Source organism: Corapipo altera, unplaced genomic scaffold (genome assembly GCF_003945725.1).
Source record: "Corapipo altera isolate COAL_440 unplaced genomic scaffold, ASM394572v1 327, whole genome shotgun sequence".
Classification (NCBI taxonomy): Eukaryota; Metazoa; Chordata; class Aves; order Passeriformes; family Pipridae; genus Corapipo; species Corapipo altera.
This window is the reverse complement of record NW_020885004.1, coordinates 16,871-44,728: the sequence shown is the minus strand read 5'-3', so window position 1 is coordinate 44,728 and position 27,858 is coordinate 16,871. Positions and strand designations below refer to the sequence as shown.

Genomic DNA, 27,858 nt, shown 5'->3' with positions numbered 1-27,858 from the left:
CAATATAGAAGGTCAGTGTCCCCCTCTCACTACCTGCTCTGTACCCTAGCTAGCAAGAAGGCAGATCTGCAATGTACTGAGCCCTGAAGGATGAGATGTGATGTGGTGCTGTGCTGCAGGCAGCAATGTTCCTGCAAAGCAGCAGCTCTGCACCATAAGCCATGTTACCTGTCCATGGGCAGGGACATCTGTTGTACAGTCCTAGCAGTGCAACTGGATGTCTGGCCCTTCACTGAGGTCTCATTCCTTAGTGTTCCCACTGCTTGAGAGCCCTGAAAATGCTTTCCGTCCATTCAACTCTCTGATTCCATTCCACTGCTCTCATTTTGCTAGGGAGCAATGAAACACAACAGGCCCTAATAATATCAAGTTCAGTCAAAGGATCCAACCCAGACCTCCAGTGATCTTCCAAGCAGCTGGTGCCTTCTTAGTGACCTGTGCCAAGTTAGGTCTTGTCTCACTATTGTTCAAGCATCTGCTTAGTGCCATCATCAGGGAGGGGACATCTCTCCACATCCCCACTGGCCTGGCAACATCACCTGTATGATCATATAGTCCAGAGAAAACACCCTTGCTTGTACCTTTGAGCCCTGTGGTCATCTACAGGTACAAGAGACACGTTGCTTCCCTAGGTAATCTCAGAAAAAGTGCAACCCTCAATACCCATGGAGAGGCATCTCTTCCGAATTATATATTCAGACTTGAGGAAGGACCTGGCTCAGGTCCTTCCTATACATTCTTTTATAGTCTCATCACCAAGACAAGTGTGTCATTCCAGGGTTAAGCCCTGGGACCCTCTAGTGTACAGTCACAGGCCTTCTGCACCTGTGATGCCTGGGGCAACTACTTGCTGCTGGCCAGGGGCAAGTTGAATGCAGGCAACTCCCAGCTGTTATTATTGCCAGTTTTGCCTGGTGTAATCCTGTTTTGTTGTTTTGGGTTTTTTTTAAATCAGGCTTGCCTCAGGGCCAGTAGGCACTGCATGGCTTATGGAAATTCTGCAAAAGCAGAAGATTCTAGCCCCTTGTTTCCAAAACGAACACTACATTTACCCCCGTTTTTCATTCCTGCTTTTACAGTGACATAACAAAGATGCTCCGCGCCGCCGCTCACGGGAAGCGCTTCTGCTCTTCGGCGCTTCGCTGAAACTTTGAGTGCCCCCACGCCGAGCAAAGGCTCCCGTCTGGCCCCTCTCCTCACGGAGCTCGCACGGGGTCCCACCGCCGCTTCCAGCCGGAGCTTCCCCTGGAACTGCCCCGGGCTGCAGCAGCCTGAGGGGTCCAGCTACATCCCAGCCGCCTCCTCCCCCTTCCAACCCTCCATCCTCAGGGGCCGGCCTTTAAGCAGCCTCTTCTCACGACGGTATCTAAGTCTGTTATTGCCTTTACGAAACAGAGAATGACTCCCGGACTTGTCGGTGTTCCAACGGCTCCTGGGATAATAAGGCTGACAGTGGTTCCTAACAACGGGTAGTGCCACCCCTCTGATCGGTGTCAGCAGCTGAGCAGATATAAAAGAGAGGATGCTTGCTGTCTGTGGGGAGCTGCTGGTGTGCCCTCTCCTGGTTGCTGAGGCAGACAAGCTGTTTGGCATTCACTGATTATCTCTGTTACCTTACGATTCCAGCTTGGGCAGGCAATCTTTGCAATTCCAGTTAAAAAATACTTCTGCTGGCAGTGACTGGTCATGAATTTGTCTCGCCTAAACAACAGAGCTGAGAGTCACTTTAGAGCATCAGAGGAGCATGAACTGGAGACAGTGGGGAAGAAAGCTTGGGACAATCCTGTCTACAATGGCTCTCCTTCTACCTCCTTGAAGATTCAAACCATCTACAACCCCAAGTCTACCCTGGAAAATCCCTATGAGAACTTTGAAGAGGTTGGGAATCCACTGCCCTACCGGGAAGAACAGAGCAAAGCTGTGGATGGGAAGACAAGTCCTTTCCTCAAGTGCTTCTTCTACATCTTCAGAGGCATAAGAGGTAAAGCTCTGACATCCCACTAGAAAGGATTTATTAGCCCTCAGAAAGAACAATCATATAGGGGATGAGAGAAGGGATGCAGAAGGTAGAAACCTCATAGTGTCTGTGTAGCCTAGGGCCCTGCTCAACATACAGTAGCATTACTCCAGAGATCATGTTTGGCTGACCTGGAAGGAGCATTCTCGTTCCCTGTGCCTGGCTATAGCTTCGCAGTTTGTCCTGTTACCTTTACTACAAGGTCGGAGACTTAGTGATGTGCTCTGGGTTTTGCAGTGAATCTGAGCTTTGGACAGAGCTTAGATATTCGGAATTCCCAGGAGCCATCACTGTGGTGATAAGACCATTCTGTCTATGTGTGCATTTTCTAGACAGTGGTCTGGCCCCTGTGTTACAGTAACTTAAGAACTGATAGAAATATCTACCAGAGAAAATCTAGCACTGACAGGACTGAAATGCAGGGGATTACAGGAATGTATCAAACAATGCTTTTCTTGAAGACAGCTGAAAGAAAGAGGTGCTGTTTTTCAGTTTAAAAAGCAAAGGGGAATGAAATATTATGTAGACTTAATCAGAGACAATCAAAACTCTGGGAGCAAGTCTCCTGTAAGTATACAGTCCTGGACAAGAGCATTATTTGAACAGTTTCTTATAGAAGGCATAAAATCCTAATATTGTAAAAACAGGGAAGATAGACCAAGAAACTGTTTCTTGTGAAAATTACATTTTCTTGCCAGTGTAGCTTTTCTTGTTTTCTTCCTGACTTGGAATGTAAGAACCTTTCTCAGAGCTGTACCCTCTAACAGTACATGTGAGTGAATAACAGTATAGCTTGGTCCTGATTTGCACAGCCCCTCTATGATCAATACTTATTTGTCATTGTCATTACAGTCTAACACTATCTATTTACATGCAGTCAGAGCTGAGGCTTTAGAGGTTTCTCCTGGCTGAGGAACGGTGCTGGGTGGGCTTGGTGGGTAATTACAGATTTCCTAAAGAAATAGCTGAAAACAAACCTCAAGTGATACAGTATTACAATTTCTAGATGCAATCTGAAAGGGTACTGGACTAGCCTCATGGTCCTTCAGGTATCATTTTGGGCAACTCTCTGAACCAAGTTTTCAGGGATATTTGAGTGTCACTGAATTTAGATGTTCCAAGTACACTTCTGTTCCCGAAGCAAAGAAAGTCTGTGCCTCTGCTTCAAACATATAGAAAGTAAGGTTTCTCTGCCTCATGGGGAAAAAACCAAACCAAACCTGTTAAAAGATTGTGATGTAGTCATATCTGAGGATGAAGGTTGTCATTTAAATATGACCTGAACGGATGGGTGAGTTGTTTCCACTTGTTTTTCTGCATTGTGGAGATTCCTGTAGATGACAGGACACTCTCTCCTTCACAGCAGTTAATCCAGATCTTCTTCAGGCTGTTATTTCTGTTGCTGGTCTGAATTGTCCAGAACAGGCTACTAGTTGTCTGCCCAGGAGTGATGGCAGATTCTGCTGGAACAGTCACTACAGTAGTTGACAGTGCAAAAAGCTCTCTGATCTGCTGAGATGCCAAAGACCTGTCAAAATGACAGGAGTAAATGCATACAGACCACTAGATCACTTTTGCTTGCTCCAGAGAAACAAAAGCGGTTTCTCATCTACAAGAACTGACTTCAAATGTGTGGCCTTTGATCAGCTTTGATCCTGGCTTGCAGGAAGATGATTGCTGCATACTACTGGGAGTAGGTATCAGGGCTGAGCTCTCTAGGAGCTGCAGAAAGCAGCAACACTATGGATATTATCGACATGGCTTCTATCACTAGGCTTTCAATTGGAAGTTCTTATGCCTTTCAACTTCAGGAGCATTCCAGAAATCACAACAAAAAGCCATTTCAAAAAGAACAAACAAATACACTAATGGTATCAGGCGGTTCATCAAACCCAAAATATCAAGGCTTCTTTTAAAGGAAGTGTTTCTCTCTTATTGATCAATCCTGGTGACATTTAATGAGTTGCTTTGACTGTGGAAAGAAATAGGATCTCTAGCTGTTGCAATTGGCATAGCTGTATTGGATTCAGCAGAGCTCCATTGATAGATGTTCTAAAGCTAATTTGGCTCTAAATTTTATGCTGAAAATATTGAGTTGTGTTATGCGTGTGAGTCTTATGACCTACAAGAAAACTGCAAGAGTTTTTAGGTAAGCAAGGGACCTAATGGTTCAACGTGCACTGAAAGGACTAGTATCTGTAAAGCTAACATCAGATGCAGTTCTGCTACAGAAGTCCTAACAGAAGGTCAGCTGTTGGCATATGGGTGACTGAGTTGAAGTTTTATAGTTTCAAGAGACCTTGTGACAAATCTCTGCAAAGAGTAAGCTGAAAAACAGTCAGAAAAAGATCAGTCCGTAATGAGCTCAAACAGAAAATGGGAGAGTGATTTAGCAAAAATAAAAAGCCAATATATTATAGTTTTGGTCAGCCCCAAATCTTTTATTCATGCTGGAATTGTTCTAGTTCTTCTTATTTAACACATTTTTATAGGTCTTAGTCAAGTTTTGAAATGAAAAGTGGTTTGGCCTTAAAAAGTGACAAAAATTCAACTGCCAGTGGAGTTCTTTGAGAACAGGACTTCAGCTCCTCACATGGCCCTTGAGAATGGCCATCAAAACTCAACAGTCTCTTCTTTATACCCAACAGGTCTGTGGGGCACTACACTGACTGAGAACACAGCTGAAAACAGAGAGCTTTATGTGAAGACCACACTGCGAGAGCTGCTAGTCTATGTTGTGTTCTTGGTGGACATCTGTCTATGTAAGTAGCTGTCATGTCTCATAGGCATCCTTTCTGTGTGCAAGTGTGAGGGGAATACTGTGAGATTTTATTATTAGTTTTCCTTGCTCTGCTGTAAATGTTAAATTTATTGTACGTGCATTCACTGCAGCAGGAGGTTGTGTTATTAACCTATAGAATAGGTTAATAACTCTACACAGAAGTAAAATTACTGACCATTGCTAATTGATAATGGTTAGATTTAAGCAGTATTTTCTGATTCACATTATCAGTTCTAGCCATTGACACCACAGTCCTGGGAGAATCTGCTCAAGGTTTTTAATTAGTTTCACAGCAAATGTTCAAGACCCAGAGAGCAGCTCCAGAAACTTCCTGGCATCAAAGATACAGAGGTCAGAGAGATTTTCCCCTCTGAGACTGCAGGGGTGGCTGTGGTGATAAAGCAGATAGCAGCTCTCACTGTTGTTCTTGGCTGAATTTAATGTGTCCCTGTACTGAATGCTAATGCTAATTGACTTTGTGCAGATAGAACAATGGCTGTTTGGTTTTGGGAAGGTTCATTCATTATCACAAATGAACACCAGTGGCATGGGATAGTGAAGAGGATTATATTTCATGGACCCTATGGCAGGAGAGATTGACAGACAATAGCAACCTAAGTTATTATCACACTGGCCCAGGGAGACAGTGCTTCAGTCACTCTTCCTAAAGACGCAAGAGGTGCACACAGACGTACATATTGTCACACATTGACTCATCCAGAAGGTGTGGGGGGGTTGTGTCTTGAACATCAGCTGCTTTATTTTCCTGCTGTGCTTTCAAGAGCAGAACATGTTCTTAGTGATCACCATGATGGATGTTTTTCTGAAGGAAGAGGAGCACTGGAGAATTGAAACAACATGCTCGTGGAAGTTAGAGCCTGCTGCTGTTGGGGTTTCTTGGTAGATGAGAACTTACCTGGAGCTTTCCACTTGGAAAAACAGGGTGGTCTCTGTACCTTTGCAGCTTTACATCAGAAAGTCAAAATGCAGAACATGGGCTTTGTTCTGAGAATGAAAATTTCCCTCAGAAATTTTATCTGATGTTTATCTGGGATGTTTAGTTGCATCATCCAATGGTATTCTCTCTCTACTAACCTCTTACAGTCTGTCAGTCTGACAGTTTAAATTCTGCAACATGCAACAAATAAATTTGTAAATCCCTAAGAAAGCAAAAGGTCCTAAGAGTTCTTCTCCTATGCCTTGCTCAGCTTACCTGTGAAAGTACAAGCTACACATAAAGTGAATATATAAATATATTTATATCAGGCTCCAATATTCAAGTATAAGGAAAGACCCTCCTCTTATCTCTTCTCTTAGTGACGTATGGAATGACAAGTTCCAATGCCTATTACTACACCAAAGTGATGTCTGAGCTCTTTCTGCAGACCTCTTCAGATGGTCGTGTCTCCTTCCAGTCCATCAGCAGCATGGCTGACTTCTGGGTGGTGAGTACAAATCTGGCCCAGCATGGGGAACCCTGAAAATCTCAGCTAGACTGGGATATTCAGTTCCCTCTGAATTTGCTACCTAGTGATTTCAGCAAGGCATTTTATTGCCACAAGCTTTTGCCAGCTACTAGCAACAGTTACAATAACACTTGCATGCAAAATACTCACTGACTTAAAATATCATTTATCCCTCTGAGCACTGTGGCCAGAATACTGGCTGGGATAAGTGTTGTGTGTGCCCAGAAGAGTCCATTTCCCAGTAATTTACCAGCTGAACAGGCAGGACATAACAAAAAATTTAAAATGATCTGAGCATCTATTCATTGCACAGATGGAAAGAACTGATCTAGATAGGCCAAGTGATTTACTTCATATTTCCATGTGGTACAAGTGACTTTGAATCCTACAGTCCCATGTCTTCATGCTGGTGTCTTAGTAATAGGCTTCTGTCCATTTTCATGGCAATTTGGGAACAGTATACTTAACCTGCCTGTAATTCATGTCTGGGCTTGTCTGATCTATAGATTCTTTATGAAGAAGCTGGATTAAAATTTGCACTCACTTTTGTCAAAGAGAATAAAAAAGGGGAAAGATGTCTGGGGTCTAACATATTTCTGTCAAAGAACTGGTGAGGGAATAATGAGAGCCACAGTGAAGGCCAGTGAGTTATTGCAACCACTTATCTCTGACAGACAGAAATTGTTCATCAATTACATTTGTCTTTTTCTATCGTATTAAAACACTACAGCAAACAATGGCACTATTGATTCTCCCCCGGTGTTTCCAGGACACTGGCACACGCTCTTTTCATAATTCACAACTGGTGCCAAGGCAATTCCTTGAGACTTGTGCTGACTGAAATGGAAGAGACAAAGAGACTTGCAGAGCTCTTGTCTCTTTTATGAGCCCAGGAAGGTGCAGCAACTGTACAACAGGCCTGTGAGAAACCAACAATGACCCTGCTGCCCAGCATCCCTCCTCTATCAGCAGCCCTGGTCTCTCCCCTCCTTAACATACATCCAACAAAGACACTACCTTTGTCTTGGGGAGCAGAGAGGGGCAGATCACATCTTACTATCTCAGTCCCAGGCTAAGAAGATTCCTCTGTGTGAGCTACAAAGCGATTGTTCTCCTCTCCCCCCCTTGCAGTATGCACAAGGTCCCCTTCTGGATAATCTTTACTGGACAAAGTGGTACAACAATGAGTCCTTGACAGCGCACAGCACCCAGTCGTACATCTATTACGAGAATCTGCTGCTGGGTGTCCCACGCATGAGACAATTGAAGGTGAAGAACAATTCCTGTGTGGTCCATGATGACTTCAAGGAGGAAATCTCAGGCTGCTATGATGTATACTCAGAAGACAAGGAGGAAAGGGTCTCCTTTGGGCTCATCAATGGAACAGCGTAAGTACATCTAATCCAAATTAGTCTCTTCTAGTTAAAACAAGATCTGCTAAGCTGCAGGATGCTGAGGGTGAGTTTCTCACATAAGGCTGGAATTCCCCTTGCAGTCAGAGGCAGCAAGTCCTTTTCGTCTATCAATAAGGTCGAGTGTCTCTTTGAGGAAAAGCACAACAGAATGAGTGGCAGAGTGGGACCTGTTGGGAAAGCCATGAAAAATCCAGTGGAAAATTAGGTAGAAATTGTTGCCTTTTTTTAAGAGTGTGAAGTTAAATAAAGACCTTTGGGACCAGATCCATCAAAAGGAGGATACTATTTGCTTTCCTCTGGGATTTCAGGAGCCAAAGAGAAGAAAGTACATCTCTCTCATCTTGACAACCTATTTCTCTATAATAATGTGAGGTAGCTTCAGTTTCATAACTCTTTACTTGCTGCATGAGTCTTGATCTGTGAACAAGAAGTTATTGTTCATAAGGAAATATAAGTGCAAGTGTTCTAAGCAGACAGCTGTGTGCAATGTGATAGAAGGCAATAGAGCAGATCCTGCGAGCAACCTCCATGAAAACAAGACTGACCTAGCCAACGAATCTCAGAATTTTCCCTCCATAATATTGCAAGTTATGTGTCACTGCTGGGAAGCACTAGACTAGAAAACTAACAATAATGAAGAACTCATTAGGAATTAAGTGCCAATTCTTTAATTAAAAACTGTTCTGTCCCTTGAAGATATAGTCTAATTTTCCAGGCTACAAGGTCATATCCAAGCCTGGGGTGGTGAAGCCTTTGCTTATGGTTTGTCTGTTGCAGATGGAGTTACCATTCTGAGGAGGAGCTGGGTGGTTCATCTCACTGGGGAAGACTAACCAGTTACAGTGGGGGAGGATACTACATAGACCTCAAGTTGACCAGAGAAGAGAGTGCTGAAGCCCTGCAAGTCTTGAAGGAGAAATTGTGGCTGGATCGGGGAACACGAGTTGTCTTCATTGATTTCTCTGTGTATAATGCAAATATCAATCTGTTCTGTGTTCTGAGGTAAGCTGAGTCCAGCTGAAAATTCTTCAGCCTCTTGCATCTTCCTCAGTGCCATGGTTTCTTAAAATGCAAATACTTTATTAAGGTCTATCAGTGGGGCAAATCTGAGTGGTGTCAGTAGAAATTGTATGGATTAGTAAGAAGTCTTGGTCTTCCTGACATAAGCAGTCACACTTTTCTTTACCTTTTACCCTTTCCTGTCACAGGCAGTGAAGCAGCAGAGATATGGCTGTGTACACACATGCACAACTTTTCCACTCATGGTCTGATGGACAGATCATGCTCAAGTTTGCTGCCTCTCAGTCCCAGAGCCTCCATCCTCTTGTTTATAATTATCAGAGTTTTCTTGTCCCCTTCAAGGTTAGTTGTTGAGTTTCCAGCCACTGGTGGTGCCATTCCTTCCTGGCAAATCCGGACAGTCAAACTTATACGATATGTCAGTGCATGGGACTTCTTCATTGTTGCCTGTGAAATTGTATTCTGTGTCTTCATCTTCTACTACGTGGTGGAGGAGACTTTGGAGCTGCGTATCCACAAGCTTCAGTACTTCACCAGCATCTGGAACATCCTGGATGTTGTTGTCATTCTGGTGAGGACTCTTACACATGTTTTGGGGGGAGCAATTGAAGAGAGGTATAAGAGCCAAAATAAATGAAAGAATGTGGGAACTAGTCCAGATAGGACAAGAGCTGGCAGAGGTTTTTCTTTAATACTATAATGAACTAGCAGAATTAATGGACATATGCTCTTCTGTCAACTGCTAGGAGAAAATACTTTCTTTAGAGATCCCCTAGAGACTGTGAAACCAGGGCATCATTCAGCACATCAAGACCTTATTTCCATCCACTACCAGTAGAGTGCAGCTGTGAACTGCTATATCAAGGAGTTCTGTGACACTTTAATTTCTGAGGAAAGCATAGGTACAGTGGTCACTGCAGACTATTCCTCTTCCTCTTTGCAGCTCTCCATTGTCGCCATTGGATTTCACATCTTTCGCACCATTGAGGTGAACAGGCTGCTGGGAGAGTTGCTGAAACACCCCAACACCTACGCAGATTTTGAGTTCTTGGCATTCTGGCAGACGCAGTACAACAATATGAATGCAGTCAACTTATTCTTTGCCTGGATCAAGGTATCATAGTGGGTTTGGGAGGTGCCAGGTCTCCAGTCAGACCTCTTCCTCTACATAACTTGGGGGTTGTCTCTTCCATCCCTCTGAGTAAATGAGTGTAACAGCTATACAGCAGAGGATTTCCCTCAAAGTCATATGCTCTGTTTTGCAGTAAATCTGGACAACTTTTCACCCTGCATTCTGAAGCCAGTTATTGGGAGATAACAGCCAGGGAGATGAGCTCAGACATTGTGGTATAAAAGTAGTTTTAGAAAATGCTGAGTACAATGTAACTTTGTCTATCCTGTACTATTTTAGTATTCCGGAGGATAATCTTGCAAACTATGTTTTCCTTTCATGATGGCCCCTCAGGAACTGGAAATTACTCATGTGTTGGCATGGACTTTGCATTTCAACCAAAGCATTTTGGCATGGTGGAAAGCCACTCTCTATTTGGGGCTCCTTGTTAGCTTTAAGAAATTTGTCCTTCTAGCAGTCCCTGTTTGTATTTTCCTTTGACACAGGGAACAAAGCCATATGTTTATGACCCCCAGGAAGATGGCGGCACACCAGGGACAAATATCCTGAACACTAAGCCACTATTCCTCTAGCCCAACTTTCTTCTCAGTGCTTTGGTACTATAGTGAACCTCTTGACAGCAGGCATGCACATACCTGAGAGAGACTGACCTAGCTGATGGTTTGGCCTAACTTTGTCCCCATTCTTTCATCCTGCAGATATTCAAGTACATTAGCTTTAACAAAACAATGACCCAGCTCTCCTCCACCCTGGCACGTTGCGCCAAGGACATCCTGGGCTTTGCCATTATGTTCTTCATTGTCTTCTTTGCCTATGCCCAGCTGGGTTACCTTCTTTTTGGGACACAAGTGGAAAACTTCAGTACCTTTGTTAAATGCATGTAAGTGTATAAGATAGAGCCATGCTTCCATAATTTTATCAAAAGAATTTTAACTGCTTTTCACCCTTCCCTACAGATGCAAATCTGAATGTCAATCAGACACCTGTTGTATCTCATTGTAATAAAGTCACAACAGTTAATAAGTCACTCATAGTCCTCTGGTTGTGACATCTTCATGGACAAAAGAACACAGTGAGAAAATTGAGGGTAACAGACAGACTTCTGGTTGTTGGGGTTTATTGCTAAGGATGAGTAGCTGAACCTACACGCTGACTGAGTGACTTAGACCCTGCTCTGGCTTGTTCTTATGCCCATCTGGGCTGCAGGCAGGTTCAGGTTCACCTCAGGACTGTTCGAGGTTGTAGGATAAATCCATGTGCCTTTGTGTGATCTTGGGCTCTTTCTTTCCTCCAGCTTCACCCAGTTTCGGATCATTCTTGGTGATTTTGACTACAATTCCATTGACAATGCCAACAGGGTCCTTGGACCTATTTACTTTGTCACCTATGTGTTCTTTGTTTTCTTTGTGCTCCTGGTAAGCAAGAAAGTACTCCTTGTCCCTGTATTGACAGCAGTGTTTGAGAGACCCCTCCTGACAATCCCTGAGTTAGGTGCAGCACTAATGCTTAGAGGGAAAGGGAGTTTGTTACAGAAGCTTTGCAGTGCGAATAGACCACAGTAGGCAAAGAGTGTGTTATTACAGCTGGGGATTTGATTATTAGGGTGACTTAGAGCCATATTCACATGCTTTAAGGTGAAGACTAAATCTGACTGGAAATACCACTGATGTGTCAGCTGAATTCAAGGGGATCAGATCAGATGTTCTGTAAAAGGCAGTGAAAAAACCATGGGGGAGAGTCTCTGGCTTCCTAGGCAATGGATGCAGAGGGATGCTCATAACATCCAGGTTAAACAGCTTGTGTCAGGAATCCAAATGTAACTTAAGATTTTTCAAGAAAAGCTATCAAAGGTAGTATTTGAGCTGGTAACAAATGCCTGCAATCACTGCTTTCACTGCAAAACATGAGAAAACACAGTGTGACTGAAGGGGGCCTTCACCCACTTTAATTTGCCCAAGAGAAACTCTGTGGGGAAATAGCTCCTTGTTTAATTAAGTCCTGCCTCTTGCTGCTTCAGTTGCTGGAGCCGGCAAGATGTCTTATGCATATTCACCTCTCTTCCCCTTTTTCTAGAACATGTTTCTGGCCATCATCAATGACACCTACTCAGAAGTCAAGGAAGAGCTTTCAAGCCAGAAGGATGAGCTGCAGCTCTCTGACATCTTGAAGCAGGTGATGAATAGTGAAAGCCATGCTACTTTCTAGCTAAATAATGAAGCATGTTTTAAAAGTCCCTGAACTAAGTGGAATTTACTAGAGAGAAACAGTGGTTGCCAACTCCAGATCTATCTTCTTTGTGTGCAGAGGAGTCACAGTTCCTTTCTGGAATAAATCAAGCTCCCAGATCCTTTAGCAATGAGAAGATGAAAAAGCAGAGGTTGGGGGAATCTTCTTACTTGATGTAATGTTTCTGAGAGACTTTTCTTCCCAGGATGGTCTCTAAACAAAGTCCTTTCAAGTCCTTGATAGATTGTACTTTGATCAATAACACGGCAGGTCCTACTTTGCTAAGCTGAGCATGTTACAGTGGTGCAAATCTAGTGGGTTACATCTGGATTTCCCATGGGTGAATTCCAGAAAAGTTCCTGGAAGGTCACAACTCTGCTGTGGGAGCAATATTTTGCAAAGAACAGTATTTGAGACATTATCTTAAACAGCTGATGGACTGAGAAATCAGATAAAAGAAGAATTGTGAGAAGAAAAGCAGAGGACTAGCATGTTGCTGTCACTTTGAAGGTGTGATCCTAGTTTAGAGATGAGGTTCATTCAGCAGTGTTGTATTTTTGCTTGTAGAAAACTTAAAAACTTCCTGTATCACTTAGCGTAGGCTCACCTGTGCTCTGCTCTACTTTTGAGTGTTCTGTCTGCATGATTCTGTGTCTGTTTGCACCTTTTTGCACCTTTGTTAACAGAGCTACAACCGGACACTCATGAGGCTGAAGCTGAAGAAGGAGCGAATTTCTGATGTGCAGAAAGCACTGCAGAATGGAACAAAAGAACTAGACTTTGAAGACTTCAAGAATAGCTTGAAGGAGTAAGTGAGTCACCTTGAGGGATGCCCACTTAGCTCTTTCTGTTGGTAACACAGGTAATCTAGATTCTCTGGTTTTCAAGATTGGGAGAGCAGTTAGCTCAGATCTGGGCAATTTAAGACTCAAAAAAAAAATTAGTTATTTTTCCTTGCGTGTTTAATCTGCTGGTCTAAGTAGGTTTGTGTTACTATCTCTTGCCCATTTGGGGTGTTGAGATTTGTCACTGGCAGGAGGAAACAATACACTGATTTCAGCTTAACAGTGTAATTCTGTGCTTTGAGTTTTCTCTTTCTATTCTTTTTCAGACTGGGCCATGCAGATCATGAAATCACAGCAGCTTTCTCCACATTTGACAAAGATGGCAACCACATCCTTGATGAAGAGGAGCAACAGCAGATGAAGCATGACCTCGAGGCAAAAAGGGTAAAAAAGGGCAAGGAAAGAAATCTTCTGTTTGGTAGAGTTCACTCCAAAGTGGTCCCAGGAATCTTTTTGGGCTTGTGGTATAAACTAAGCAGGCAACTCAAATACAGTTCCTACTGTGCCTGGGTATATCACTGCCTGTGAAGCTGTGTGTTATTCACAGTAAAGCTGACACAGAGTTAGTATCCAGCTTTGCAGGAGTTTCTTTATCTTCCAGGTTGCTCTGAATACAGAGATTGAAAATTTGGGGAAATCCTATGGTGACAACAACCTGGATGAGAATCCGATCTACAGGGAAGCAAGGAATAACCACGCCAATAAAGCCAGCTGGGTCTCCAAAGAAGAGTTCCAAGTGTATGTTTGTGCTGTCGGTAGTTTCAACCCTCTGTAAACAAGGAGTCTGATTCCCTTCTGCTTCCTTCCCTGATGTAACTCTTTACAGTGGTGCTGAGCAGTTTCAGTAAGATCTTGTCTCTTTTATCTTGCACATGCATAAATAAGCAGGTCAGGAGATAAATGGGACAATTCTAGTAATGTAGTTTGCTTGTTCGTATAAAAAATTAAGAAATTTTGCTTTCTGCCTCTTGAATAACCTCTGCAGCTGTCAGCTGGCCACAGGCAATATGCTATCATATTTCAGATCAGAAGGTGGCCCAGATAACTGGGCCAAGGGAAGCTGATACCTTTACAGAAGATCCTGTGGGAATAAATATCCTTGATTTATAGCCTAGTTGGCCTTTATCGTCCAGGTCCAAGAATAACACTTGGCTGTTTCTTCCACAGCAGGAGTGTGGGATAAATACAGCACAGAGAACCAGGAGATCCTGATTCTGCTACTGAGAAACACTGAGCAAACCACATAGGGCCATATCAAAGGAGAGGCAGGTGCAATATAATATATAATGGAATTATATTGTGTCTGGACTGTCATCCAAAGTGGCTGGGATCCATCCTAAGCAGAATCACTGATACAGATGAAAACACAGTACAGCAGGAAGTTATGCCTTCAGTGGGTATGAATCAATTATCTGATGGGGAACATTCACTCCTGTTTGAGGTCTGGCCCATTGTCTGTGAGATATCTCCTGCAAATCCTACTAATCATCACAAGAAAAGGCTTACAAATGCTCTCTGTGTCTCCCCCAGGCTGCTGCAACGTGTACTGCAGCTGGAACTGTCCATAAACAGCGTTGGCTCCAAGACTGATGCAGTGGTGAGCAAGCTCGATGTGCCAGAAAGAAACAAGCTGAAGAGGAAGGACCTGGTGGGCAAACCACTGGATGATGTTAGTAAGGTTGGTAGCCCTCCACCATGCACCTGAACCTGCTTCACATTAGGTCTTCACACAGCCCTGCTCTGTGAAAGGACCTGGTATCATCTTGCTTTTCCAATCCACATTGACATAAGACAAAAAGGATTGGCCAGGGTCAGCATTCTGTATGATCAAGCCTTTTCTGTTCAAGAAAAGTTACACTTTGCTTTTATGTGCCCTCAGTTAACCATGGTATCTTTAAACACACCCTCTGGCTCCTTTGAGGCCAAGCTCAATCCTGTGGCAGTGGATGCAATTCACTGACAATTCAGTTGCTTTGTAACTGTTTATCCTCAGATGTTAAAAGAAAAATTATCAGATGGTCCTTTTCAGCAAGAACAGCTCATGACAGTGTTGTGGACTCTGATCTTAACAATACCTCGCCTGTGGATTATTTATAAGACATATGTGATGGAAGACTGTTAGTGGTGTGCTTACAGCATCTCACTGCAGAATTGTGACTTTTGCCAAAGACTGCCTATATCCAGTCATGCAGTGTTTTTTGGGTCTTCAGTTTTAAAGTCAAAGGCAGCAAGGCATGTGGGAACCATGTCATTACTTCATGCTTTTATGGCCTTAATAATGAGAATAGCCAAATGGCACAAAGTGACCTAGCTGAGTAAGAAAGAAGCTTTCCTTTTACAGGGTAGTCTTGTGATCACTTCCCATTTGAAAGAGTGTCTTGAAAGGTCCAACTTCTCATGTGAATGTACCTGAAAGCTTATTTGAGTAGTTGTTTGCAGATTTGCTTTGCCACAGCATTTCTGTGAATGTTCTTGTAGAGGGTGAAAAGGGATGAATCTTTCCTCGTTTGTTTAATGTTTGAATGTGCATTCACCACTGTACTGCAGCAAAAAGTATATTGGATCTTTTATAGACAGGCAGGATTGTACTAATTTCTGAAAGAATGTGGGAGGATATTTAAGTATCATGCACACCTTGCCTCTCTCCTGGAGTGTCGCTGAAGTTCTTGGTACCTTTCTTCTGGTTCACAGGGGGAAGAAGCCAGTCAGGAAGAGCTGTACCCCCAAAGCCTAGACCAACTGGGGAAGGAAGAAGCAGAAAGCGGGGGGATGGAACATGTCCAGAGAAACAACCTTAGTAGCAACTCTTCCCAAAATGGTGTCTACCACATCTTGCCCCAGTCAAATGTGCTGGGCTCACAGGTGTCCAAGAACATCATCCAATCATAGCTGGATGTGCACTTCCAGCAACCAGCCAAGTGCTCCCACTCTGCCTCCCACGGTACTAAGTCACTGTCAGTTGTTCTCCCACTGTTAGGATAATCCAGACCGCTGGACAAAGACACCACTGTTGTCAGAAACTGTCGATATGAAAAATCAGGGCTGCTCTTTTTCAGTGTAATGATGTATAATGTCAAAGAGTAGAACTTCTGCCCTCTCTCCCCTCAGTATCTCTGGAGTAGGTAGAATTTGGAACCAGGTGATGTATCAGGTTTCTGCCTCTCTACAAGCTGACACAAAGTCTCTTATCTATCCTTTCCCAAAAAGTAGGAACCCCAGAACTCTGAACACTTCTGTCCAGAATATAATCATTAGAGTGAGATGGAAAGAAGAAATTTAGTTGTGTCTACCTGGTTACAGGCAGTTTTGTTCTGCTGTAGTTTATTTCCAGATTACCTTGGTAACCTTCCTGTATCTTAGATTTAGATGTTGAGGGAAGAGGATACTAACACCTAACTTCAGACAACTACAATGAGAATTGACTGATAGTGTAATTGGGAGGAAATCTCAAATACTCTAAGCTGAGAAGCAGTTGTTACTGGTAAAGTCTTAGGTCTGAGTGTTAGGGAACAAACTTCTGGTTGTATGGTCTCTAACACAGCTGTTGACGCTCTATCATTTATTTTCACACTCCTTAAATTGCATTTCAAGGTTCTTCAAAAAACTAGCACCACATTTATGAAGTTGTGATCTTTCTTGATTTTGCCAAGGAAACAATTTGCAGTTGGGGGTGCTGACACCATTTCAGTTGAAGAATATTGTGAAAATGAGATGTGTCAGTTTTTCAACCACATACATGCAAAATACTTCTTTTCCAGGCATTTCTCCCTTTGGTGAGATTTCTCTTTCCTTGTAACTGGTGCAGGCTATTGCTGCTCTTACAGGGTCAGTGTAAATGTATTCCAAATATCTTCATCACTGGTATTCCACAATAGTTCACCTCAAATAGGCTCTGTAGGCTTCAAGCCAATAGAAATGTGAGTTGTACCAGACAATTGCTAACAGTTCTCATTAGTGCTACACTGTTTAGCATGATATGCAGTGCAGTGATAAGTTTAGTGGGGACCTTGTGCAGGGGCATTTTGTATTGCCACCTTTTTTAAGATGTGTGTGTCATTGCATTCTGTGGAAAGCCTCTCTGGCAATATCTGATGGACCTCAGGATCAGCCCTGTCCACAGATGGCCCAGGCACCAGGGCTGTCACGGCTACAAGATATCATTGATAAATTAAAGTAGAGAGTCTTTCAGCTGCAAGGATCTAGCAGGAGCTGTGAGGAGGAGCTTGTCACCCAGCCCACAGTGAGCTTAGATTTCGGACAGGAGCTGCGGGCACAGTAACTGGAGGCTCTCACAATTCACTTCCCATCAGCTGGTCCTGCTGTTGGGAACAAGACTTGCCTGGGAGACATTGCTATCATTCTTGACTCCCATTTCTGCTGAATTCAGAATTGAGCAAGAGCTTCCTACCTTCAGCTTTTCCAGCTGAACTTGTAACAATGGTGTTGCTTACTTCCTCCTGCTCTCTGCAATGAAGCTATTGTCTTACTCAGAAGAAAACAGCCTATGTCAGGAGAACTTCCTGAAATGGGCTTTCTTTCTTTCTTTTTTTTTTCCCAAAATTTTAATTAAACAGGAAATCTATATGCTAAATTGTAATTGAACAGAGGAGCTATGTGCTCTGTAATGGGCTTGAAGAGTGGACACAGCCCCCCCTTGCAGTTAACTAATCAGGTCCTTTGTGTGTTGAAAGACACAGAGGGAGGTTCTTCCTTAAACTCATTTGTAAGACCCTGTTTTAGATCCTGGATCAATATCAGTCTATGATTACCAAGGCATAATTGCAAAATCAAAAATGTAAGCTCTTTCTTTGAGGTCTCTGAAGGAATGCCTTTTCCACAGGCTCAAAATATTGGGTGAGGTTCTGAGTCTCTGTTACTGCATAGATATGAAATACTTCGGATGCCGATCTGTGAAGAACTAAGTCTAACACCATGGGAGAGATCCAGGAAGCAACTGTCTGCTTGAGGTGGTTGATCCTGTGCTAATGGAGTCAGTGGAAGATATATTGCTAGCTGAGGCTTAGCTTCTGAACAGAGCAATAATTACCATGAAAGCAACAGGATCCTGAATTCATGTCCTGCCAAGAAAATGAAGGTAAAAATTATCATCTCTAAGGCCTGGCTTTATAAAGCCTCAGATTTCTCACAGGAAGAATGTTGTTTGGTTGTTCTGCTCAAGAGAACAACCTTCTGCAGAGAAGCTGGTACAGGACCTCCCTCTCTGCGTTACCCAGTGTTTCTGTTCCCCTCTTCAGCTGTACCAAACACCCACAGGACCAGCCCCACCGATAACTTGCCCACTGAGGCAGGGATACTGCAACCACTGCAGAACAGTGAAAGAGCCTGTCACTAGGCATGGGAAGGCAACCTCCACCACCCTGCTCCTTTCTGCATAGGGACCCCCATAAGTGTCAGGGAAAGTGGGGGAAGCACAGAGAACAATGGTGTGATAGCTGGACTCAGATCCATGGGACAGTAACCAACAGCCTCAGGCAACCAGCTCACAGGCACTGTGGTCTGCTCTTTAGGGCATCAGGAGAAACAGAATGGTCATGTTTGCGCTGCAGGGCTTGTTCTTGCCCAAAACTTGGGAAGCCAGCTTTCCCCTGCAAAGGCAGGGCATGGGAGTCTTCACAGGGCCACTGCAGCTGGGAGAGATGCCTGCCCCTCACTTTGTCTCTCCGTAGTAAACACAGGAGACTGTAGCCAGAGATTAGACTCTAGACCAGCTTCCCAGGACTCCCCCCTTCCCACTTGCAAAAACAGCCTGGCAGCCTCCTCTCCTTTGGGCTTAGGGGGCAGTAGTCAGCCTGCCATGGTGAGGAGCCCTAAACCAGCTCTGGCTGGGATCAAACAAGAACTGCAGGCTGCTGTGGTCTCCCGGGTCAGCTCCTTTCCCACCTTCTGGCAGAAAGACCACTCCCTTCACCCTGTGCTGTGATTTTGGTGGTGCCAGTGCTGCTCAGTGTAAAACAACTTCTGTCACTGGCACATGCCTGTGACTGCATTGATGTCTTCTCTCTTGCATGTACCTCTCCATGTAACTGCCTTGTCTGTTCTGTGTCCACATTGTCATGTGTATGATGTGTCCTAGAGGAGGGCAAGGAAATTACTTGTTCTCAGCAAGAGCTTGTGTGTAACTGTCAATTGTGTCTTCAAGCTGGTTAAGAAATAACATAAAAACACTGAATGGTAAGTTCATACAGCTTCTCTTTTCACATATGTGTTGTCAGGCCTCCTATCAGGAGCTGTTATTGTTTAGATGCTGTATGTCTGATGGGGAAAGTAAAGTATGTTTTCCTCAAAAAAATAGGTGCATAGCTGTGTTTTGTTTCAATCTGCAGAGGCTAGCCTTCCAAACTGCACTGTCCCAGCTGTGCCTTGAGGTGGTTAAAAATCTTTGGGAGGAGATTTGGAAAAGTAAAAGGTGCTCTGAAGAGATACCACCACCGTGGTTATTTACATTGGCAGTCGCAGTGGATATGACCTGTCACCCATTCTGGTAGGTGCTGTGTGTGCTCTAGAGAGGCTGACAGAGCACTCAAATTCAGCCAAGGGAGAAGGAAACAGTGTCCCAACCATGGTTCCCAAGCACAAAGTGAGGCACAGAGAGATTCATTGATGTGTGCAGGGAGGGGCACGGCAGAGACATCTGAAAGCAGGCTCAGGCATCTGGCAAGGGGCAGCCCCAACCAGCCGTGGCCATGAGCATGGAAAGCTTCTGGTAGCATCTCTTCACTGTGTCTCTCCAAGAATATGATGCCATTATCGTTAACAATGAGCAAACCTAACTTTTCATGTTTAAAAGGAACATATAAATCTCCAGACCCCCCACAAATACCGCCAAGTTCTGTTTATGTTATGTATTTATGTATTTATGTTCTTTTATGTTACCTATCAGCCAGTTTTAGTTTACCAGTAGATGTCAGCACTACTCACAACCCTTTGCACCTACAGCCCCTTCTCAATTCCGTTTTCAAAGGAGGCCAGAAGCAAATCTCCCATTTGTTTTAGTCAGAGAAACTAAGACATAGAAAAATTTCTTTCTCCGTGTCAGAGAAAAGACAGAAGCAGAAATCAGGGTTTCCAACACACTTTATGATACTAGACCCTCACACTCGAGTATTTGTTTCAGGCTTTATCTGTCTGGCAGATCCTTCTCCCTACTACCTGTAAACAGGGTTTGTAGAGGTTTTGCTCATTTTTTCCAGTCTTGTGGAAAGTCCTTAATAAGTGCTATTATTAGCCTAGAGCGGCTGATAACTGATCAGCCTTTAGCACAGGAGGTTGTTGGCTAGAGACTGCCCAGCCCCTGACTCTTTTACAAAGACAGCCTAGCAGGAGTCACTTAAAGAGAAAAAGCAACATTAGGGAAACAACTATCAGTGTTTACAGAGTTTATCAGTAACTAGTGAAAAGGGAGGGGAGAAGCCAGCAGCATCTGATGCTCCACCTGATTACAAACCCAGATGAAGCGTCATGCCATCCCTCCACTGGTCACAGAAGCCTTAATTCAGGGTCTCCAAACCCGAAAGCAAGGAGCCAGGTAGTGTGAGAGCAGTAGAAGTAGGAGGAATTTCAGTTGAACGCCAGGTCCAGCCCCCATGCTGGGCTCAGTGGCCAAGGGATATGTCAACATGAATATGTTTTGGAGAGAGGTGGCAAAATTCAATGTTTGAGGAACTGAGTAATAAGCCCTGCTCGTGACCGAGTTTCGGAGGTGGAGAATGCCAGGCGTAGCTCACTGCCAGTCAGCCATGCTGCACACATGCCAGGCACCTACACGGGTGGCAGAAGGGGGTCAGCCCCCTGGGGTGCGGTGAGCTAAGGCCCAGCCCTGGCTGAGGAGTGCTGAAGGAGGAATGCAAACGCTCAGTTGACAAAACAATGGCTGTTTGGTGATGGGTCTCCAGCCTGAAGTCAGCCAGGCTTTGCTGGGGCATGCCACAGCAAGTTACCAAGAGAGCCCTTGTGCCTGGCAGTGACAGGGTTCTACAGCACAGGATGTCCCAGACTCTGGATGGTCCTGTTTCCTGGGCACACTTCTGTCATCCACAGAAGATACCAATCATTTCTCTGCTGGCACACTCACCCCTAGGTGCCAGCAGGCACAGCAGCCTAAGAAAGAGCCCCTCAGAGCAACACACAAAGCAGGAGCTTGAAGCTGACTCTGCTTGTGCTGCCTGAGAAGGGACTGAGAAGCCATCCCAAGCGGCCATTTCTAGTGGCTGTGACTACCTTCAGGGTTCTCTTCTGCAAAAAGCATCAGAACTAACAGCAAAGGGCAAGCTCAGACAGAACAACTCCATATATGTGCATACACACATGGACGCACACACCAACATATTGCTGTAATGTGTCAAACCACCCAGGTTGTTCAGACATGTCTGGAGTTCACATAGTGAGCAGGTTTTGAAAGCATGTACAAAGATTTCTGGGATAGACAAAAGGCCAGAGCTTCTTCTCAGTTCCCTATATAATAGACAACTGTTAGAGCAACAAGAGATGGTAGGCTTTCTGAATCCTTTCAGGAATACAGCCTCTTCTGCCTCAAAGAGTTTTATCCTCTTCAGGCCCAGAAGAGGCCATGCCACCAGCAAGCATTCTCTACCATGTAGGTACAACAGTGGAAGTCCCATAGCACCAGTCCGATCCCTGAGCTGCTTACTTGGTCACATTTGTCAGTAAAGACTGTGAGTTTGCCTTCAAAAGACGCAAATCATGGTGGAAGGAGACTTGTGACATCCAACCCATGTCTACATTTTATAAGAACATCAACGGTGGAGGGAAAGTGCACAGTGTGGCACTGAAACAGTCACCTTGGTCACCTCCTCTGTGTGCTGAACACACTGTGTTAAAGGCCTTTGCAGCTCTGATTTCACAAACCTTATTAGGTTTGGCAGGATTTGTGAGAGAAGGCAGGCAGACCTCTCAGGAAGGAAACCCTCAGGGACTATGTTCATGCTTGCCTGTTCCTTGCACTGGGGAGGAGAAGGAAAGCCTTCGGTGTGAATCGCCCAGCCAGGGCCCTGGTGCTTCAATGGAAGGCAGTGGTCTGTGGGCCACGTTTCAGCTACAGAGGTCTTCTGCTCTGGTGAGATATGTAACAGCTTGGTAACCTGCTGAGGAGGTGCTTAGAGTAGAGCAGGAGAGAAGGCTGAAATGGATGGAGATCGGTGCAGAAGCAGAAAATGGAGGCACTGGAGCAGGGAAACAAAATGCAGCAAAGCTCATGGGTGATCTTATCTTTAAACAGAACAGATTGCACTTGCTTTGGTTCTCTTACCAAATACTCATGAGCAGGGAGAGATGTGTCCAAAGACTGTTTAGCATTTGGGTACCAGGACCTGTGTCTGGCTGCTGTGGTCGGGGTTCTTGCCATGACAGAGAACAAGGAACACCAGCTACAGAGTTCTCATGTCTCCTACGTACGTTCTTAGCCTGGTGCCCATGGATTGTTTCTGGATGTGCCTTTGTATACACTTTAGGAGATGAGAGTGCTCAGTTTCTTATCCTGTCCTTCCTCTCTGAGTCATTAAGATTTACTCATTGTTCTTTCTCTCCCAGTCTGAGTGCCTGGAGGAGCTACCCCTAGATGTGCTGCTGTCCTGGTGAGCAGCTAAACTCAGTGTCATTAACACCTGCCACTCCTGGTGTTTCACACCTAGCCTCTCATTTACTCTCCATTCAGACCTATCTTAGCTTTTCTCTTGTGATTCTCTACTCCCCCTGCCTCTCCTGATTGCTGCCAATTGTCTCCAACACTAGGACACTAGCCCTTCAGCGGCTCCTGGGTATCTCTCCCCCTCTGCCCCTTTTGCATGTACTAGTCATCTCCACTTACAAGGAGTTTCCAAACTAGGAGAGAAAAATTAGGACTGAAAAGGAGCAGAGCAACACTGTAAAAAAAATTGAGATGCCCTGGCCAAAACAAACACCAGGCTTTACTGAAAGAGATAGCTAAATATTGAGATGCACTTGGGACCTAGTGGAACATAACCAGTGAGGCCAGATGGAAGGTGAGTACAAGAGCTCTGGCTTAAATAGCTTAGGAATGTTGTGCACCTTCTTGTGGCATTGTTGGGTGAGCTGTGCAACCGAGTGCTTTTTAATTTTTGTTCTCCTCTTCACCTGTGTTATTGCCTTCATCTTCAAGATAAAAATCCAAGCATTTAGTCTCGCTTACTGTTTTGGGTTCTCTTTGATAACACTTGCTACTTGGTGGTTCCCTGCTTTTCTTCCTCTGTCTCCCTGTTAATGAAACTGAGGAAGTGTGCATCAGAGTAGGGGACAGCTGAGGTTTCTGAGCCCTTGCACTTTATCTTTCACCTAATGTGATGCTCTGAGTTGGAAGGTTGTGGTTCAGTAGGCCTCTGTTAAGGTCATGTAGCACTCTTAGGCATCTAGGAAGGCACAAAAGAAAGGGGAAGTTAGGGATGAGACAGAGCTAGTTTCTTACCTCTCCCTCAGAATACAAGCTGTTTGCTCTAATGCTATGTCATGTTCTGCTGTCGTGCAGAGTCCCTTTGGGGAAGGATACTCTGAGGCTCCGGGTGTATAGCACCTACTTGCAAAAAAGTCTGAATCTGTTCAGGGCTGCCACAACAAATCCTAATGGCAGAAGTTCAGGCCTTGGGAGTGAATAAAAGTTAAATTAGTTTTTAGGAATGGCTGGTGGGGCCACCTGGACTTTGCTCCTGAGAATGGAGGTGAAATGCCTACGTAATGTTGTGTATGTCAACATTCATGTCTAGGGAGGGAGCTGACCTCTGTAGAGCTGAGTTGGGACAGATAAAACACACTTTAATCCTGTTAACCTCCTGCAGGCACTGAGGCCCTCAAAAGGGAAGCAGAAGGATGGAGTGCCCATTCCTGACTTGCAAATAGGAATACAAACTGCACTTGAGGGACCTTGGGCTGAGTGCAGGAGAATCTTGTACTGGGAATCTTGTGTTGCTCCCCCAGCTTAGCTTGGTACATTTTTTGGTCTGAAGTCCCAGGCTTTGTCCTAAAGGCGTGAGAACACGGGGCAGTTGCAACTGGTGCCTTTCCAGATGTGCTTCGTTAGGGAGGACATGGGAGCTTCTGTTCTCCTTAGCAATCTCCCAAAGTGTATCTCCCTAGAAGCTGCTATACAGCATATCTATGATGTATCCCTCGTCTAGGTCTCTATTCCCAGCTTTCTGATCAGACCTCACCATTTCTGCCCCCTCTGCATGTGTTATTCCCCTCTCTCCATCTACCTAGACTGTGATAGAAAGGAGCATCTCTGTATTTTTATTGTACATCATATGGTAGACATAGGTTCTCTTTAATGTTACTAACAGCAGTGAATCAGATTGGTAAATATCTGAGCACGTTTATGATGTCAGCTTTTTAACTCCCAAAGAACTGCCATGGTGGTTTAGGTGCTCTAGACACTTTACAGTATAGATTTTATATCTGTGCCTGATTACTTGCTTTACCCAGATAACACCCATGTGTAGATCTGTTGATCCTATAGTTCAACTACTCGTGACTTCTGTCAGAATCAAGCCCATGATATCTCAGTGTAGCACACTAGTTAAATATTGATTTCCTTTTCTCTTAGATTTGCTTGAAGCCTTTCTTATCTTTAACCAGTTATGGATTTAGTGCTACTATGAATTCAGATAATGGACTAAATGATTAACAAAACCTGACAGAGTCAGATTTCTTCTACATAATCTGCAAGTCTTGCAAAAGCCAACTTCCCCAAGGCAAGCAGCACTTTAACCAAGTAAGGGAGACCAGTCAGCACTAGCTTTGACGTGATGAGCAATCAGGGTGGAAAAAGCATGATGAGATGTTTTTTTGTGCCTAGGGTGGTGAATTTGTATATGCAGCAGTTTCAGCACATGTGTATACATATGTACAGGGTGTGTCTTTTGGAATGGTTTACTGGAGCTTTTGGAAAAGAAGAGTTAGGAGGCATCACTCAAGCATGATGTCTGATATTGCCATCTTCTCCATTGATCTCAGAGCTGCTTTTATACAGTAAGCATTGGAATCTGCTTATCAATGCATTCAGTAGAGAAGGCAATAGTATAATCATCATGCAGTTCCTCCTGGACCTATTTCTCATGCACTCTTGCTGGTTCAATTCCCTGAAATACTTCATGAGCTGTATGAAATTTAACATTAGGCAGGATAAAACACCCTGTGTTAAAAAACATTCTGGATCCTCAGGGCAATGAGAGCAGAATCCTAAAGAAAGCAGTGGAGAAAGAGATTTGAAAATTTTGTGTCTAGTGATTTTGGAGGCCATGCCTGACTTGACCAAGTGGTGGCAAGTCTTGGCCCGTGTGAAAAGCTGGACTAGAAGGAACCCTCAGGACCACATTCAAACAGATGTTTTTGTGATGCTATGGCTCAGGCTGAAGGAAGAAAGGAAGAAGAGAGCAGGGCCTTCAGCACAGAGCAGAACTCATAGTCCTCAGTAACTTCTTATCCACTGTGTGTGCTTGGACACGTGCAGGACATGTCTAGTGTGACCAGAACCTGTAAGAAAGGAGCAAAGTTCAAATCACCTGCAAACAAGAATAATGCTTTTCAGCAGGACTCCTCAAAGCCTCACTTTTTCCTAGGTCTCTTCCCCCATGCCCAGGACAGCATCATGGTCCCTCCTGCTCTGCAACCCCATAGTGGCAGCCAGATCAGAGACTCAAGGTAGCAGGGGCTAAGGAGCAAAAGCAAAGACCTCAAACCTGCACTAAAACCTGCATGAGATCTGAAACATGACCAGGTTGTTCTTTCCTTGCTATCACAACATATAAAGCGAAGCCTGTAGCATTATTTGTTTAATGTCACTCATTAAAAGCAACAGGGCGTTGCTAAAGCTTTACACTGGGCTAATGCCTTTGCTGTCTTTCTGCAAAGACCACATCCTTTAATCTGCAATAAAGGCTGACGGTTTACAAGGCAAATGCCCCTTTTTGTGGATGAGCAGCACAAAGCAGTGCTGGCACCCACCAGCCTACAGAGCGGTGGGTGAGAGAAAAGTACAGTACACAACATCAGGCTCTCATCAGGCTTGTTAAGAGTATTTATCTTTTTAACCACAGTCCTGGCCACTGTTTTCTATCCCTATATTGGCACAAATCTTCCTCAGCAACAGTATGAGCTAGATAACAGGATTAGTAAAATGATACAGCTGAAAAATACTCGTAATTGGGGTGGGACATGAAACAGGTTGACAATCATAAGGTTCTTGAAGAAGCCTAGAAGACTGCTGCTTGAAGAATGGGCTACAGAAAAGCCAGAGCTTACAGCCAGATGCTGTATTTGGCAGATTTGGTTCCTCCCCACATCTGGGGTCTCTGCCTATTTCTTTGCATCAGGATGAGCTTAGGCACAGGGGGCAGAGAAGTGGATTTTCCATTCCATGAAGTGTGGGAGGAGCAGTACTGTTTCCCAAAATTGGCATCCACCAACTCTGTCTGAGGAGCAGCTGTGCAGCTGAAGGTAACTCTCAAGAGTAACCTGAACTTTTAATTGTCCTCCTTCAGCGAGTTGTTCTCCTGCACCACTGTGCAGACACTATGTGGAGCAGCAAGCTCATGACTCAGAAAATGCTCACCTTTGCTCTCAAGCACACAGGCTCTTTTTTCTCACTCTCCCAGGCACATGACAAGAGAAAATTGTCTCCGCAGCTTGTTGAGGGGCAGTGAGTATTTAGGGTTGAAATACGTTTAAAGACAGAGATGTGCATGCTCGGTGAAACACTAGGGCAAAAGTCTTCAATGTAGGCAGATTTTCCTCAAAGGAGGAAGTTAAATCACAAAGGAAACATGAACTTAAGTCCATTTCTGACCCACAGAGTGACTGAAGATAATATTCAGCAAACTTGATCCTTGGGTGTACCTATGGCAAAACCTGCCCTTCTGACAGATCTCTAAGGCTACTTCACTATCCCCATAAACTCACCTGCTGACTCCTGTCAGCCCTGTAGAGCAGTGTAGCTTCCTAGGTGTGGGTGTCTTCTGTCTAGTGCATCAACAACATTGAGTGCATCAGCATGCCTGGAGGGAGGCAGCTGTCGGAAGGGGAAGAGATGAGCCTTTGGAGTTTTTATTATTGTTACTGACTGGGTAGCTAGCGGTACGTTTCAGCTTAGCTGAGCTTTAAATTGATCTAGCAAGAGGTGTTGTTAGAAGAAAGCAATGCTGTACAGAACTGCAGAGGGTAGTCAAACCGGAGACAATTAATATGGTGACTTGACAGCCCTGCTATAAATCATACTTATAAACCATAAAAGTGAGCTTTTCCTGCATTCACAACACCAAGGAGCTCGGGGAGACAGAGCTGATTTATAAAGACAGTAGTGTTTGGGAATGGGAAGACGAGGAGAAGCCTTGACCACAAACCAAAGGAAATAGGATATTCCTGCTTTCACACGTTCTCCTGGCCGGGAACACATGGCAGCACGGAAATGCAGCCTGGAGGACAACGGGTCACCCCAGCGAGATGCCCTGACCTCCCCGGTCCCAGCAAGGGAGCACCCGGGGGAGCACGCTGCCTGTGGAGGGGTAAGATCGGAGTGTCACTGCCGCTCTGGGAAGGGCTCACAGGGCTGCCTGTGGCCCCAACTGACCCGGCTGGACTGGACACATGCCCTGGGTATGATGACCTTCCTAGAAAGTGGGAGGAACAGTGGGTGCTTCCTCCCCCTCCCCGGCCGTGCCCCCCGTGCCGGGGCGCGCAGGAGCCGCGGGCATTTCAGCGGGCACCTCGTGTCCGACGCCCACTCCCCGCGTCGGGGGTTCCCAAGGAGCGAACACCGCCGCTTTCCCCGTGCCTCTCTCCCCGCCCCGGGAAGGCGGGCTGACAGCGCGGGCAGCCCGCGGCGCCCCGGCGCAGGGGGGTTGTCCGCGCCGCCGCCCCGGGCCCCGCGTTCCCGGCCGGGGGCAGCGGCTGCCCCGGCGCGGTTCACGCACA

At 44.9% G+C, this 27,858-nt stretch overlaps 2 protein-coding genes across 3 annotated transcripts in view; both read left to right on the top strand.

Annotated features, from left to right (window-relative positions):
- The first annotated feature begins 1,223 nt into the window (after nucleotides 1-1,223).
- On the top strand, nucleotides 1,224-16,116 carry PKD2L1 (polycystin 2 like 1, transient receptor potential cation channel). Its single transcript, XM_027667263.1, has 15 exons — nucleotides 1,224-1,981; nucleotides 4,666-4,779; nucleotides 6,117-6,244; nucleotides 7,397-7,653; nucleotides 8,458-8,682; nucleotides 9,043-9,271; nucleotides 9,644-9,814; nucleotides 10,531-10,712; nucleotides 11,127-11,247; nucleotides 11,906-12,004; nucleotides 12,745-12,866; nucleotides 13,170-13,287; nucleotides 13,505-13,641; nucleotides 14,434-14,581; nucleotides 15,595-16,116. Exons 1-15 carry the CDS (start codon nucleotides 1,687-1,689, stop codon nucleotides 15,790-15,792), a joined length of 2,544 nt encoding a protein of 847 aa, XP_027523064.1. The 5' UTR covers nucleotides 1,224-1,686; the 3' UTR covers nucleotides 15,793-16,116.
- Nucleotides 16,117-22,860: 6,744 nt separating this feature from the next.
- LOC113958754 (ATP-binding cassette sub-family G member 2-like) overlaps nucleotides 22,861-27,858 on the top strand; it is a 21,832-nt gene continuing 16,834 nt past the window's right edge. The window contains exon 1 of one of the 2 annotated variants that reach the window (XM_027667275.1): nucleotides 22,861-22,922. Coding sequence is in view for 1 of the 2 variants with exons in the window: in XM_027667273.1 (XP_027523074.1) it covers nucleotides 27,339-27,449 (111 nt within the window). In the remaining variant the exon portion in view is untranslated. Of the gene's footprint in view, nucleotides 22,923-27,323; nucleotides 27,450-27,858 lie in introns of those variants that run through there. The other variant, XM_027667273.1, reaches the window with a different exon arrangement.

Bases quoted from the DNA above. Each gene is read 5' to 3' on its own strand.
- PKD2L1 (XM_027667263.1), top strand. From the start codon at position 1,687: ATGAATTTGTCTCGCCTAAACAACAGAGCTGAGAGTCACTTTAGAGCA. The intron at 6,245-7,396 runs GTGAGTACAAAT...CCCCCCTTGCAG, and splicing joins GCATGGCTGACTTCTGGGTG to TATGCACAAGGTCCCCTTCT. The intron at 11,248-11,905 runs GTAAGCAAGAAA...CCCTTTTTCTAG, and splicing joins TTGTTTTCTTTGTGCTCCTG to AACATGTTTCTGGCCATCAT.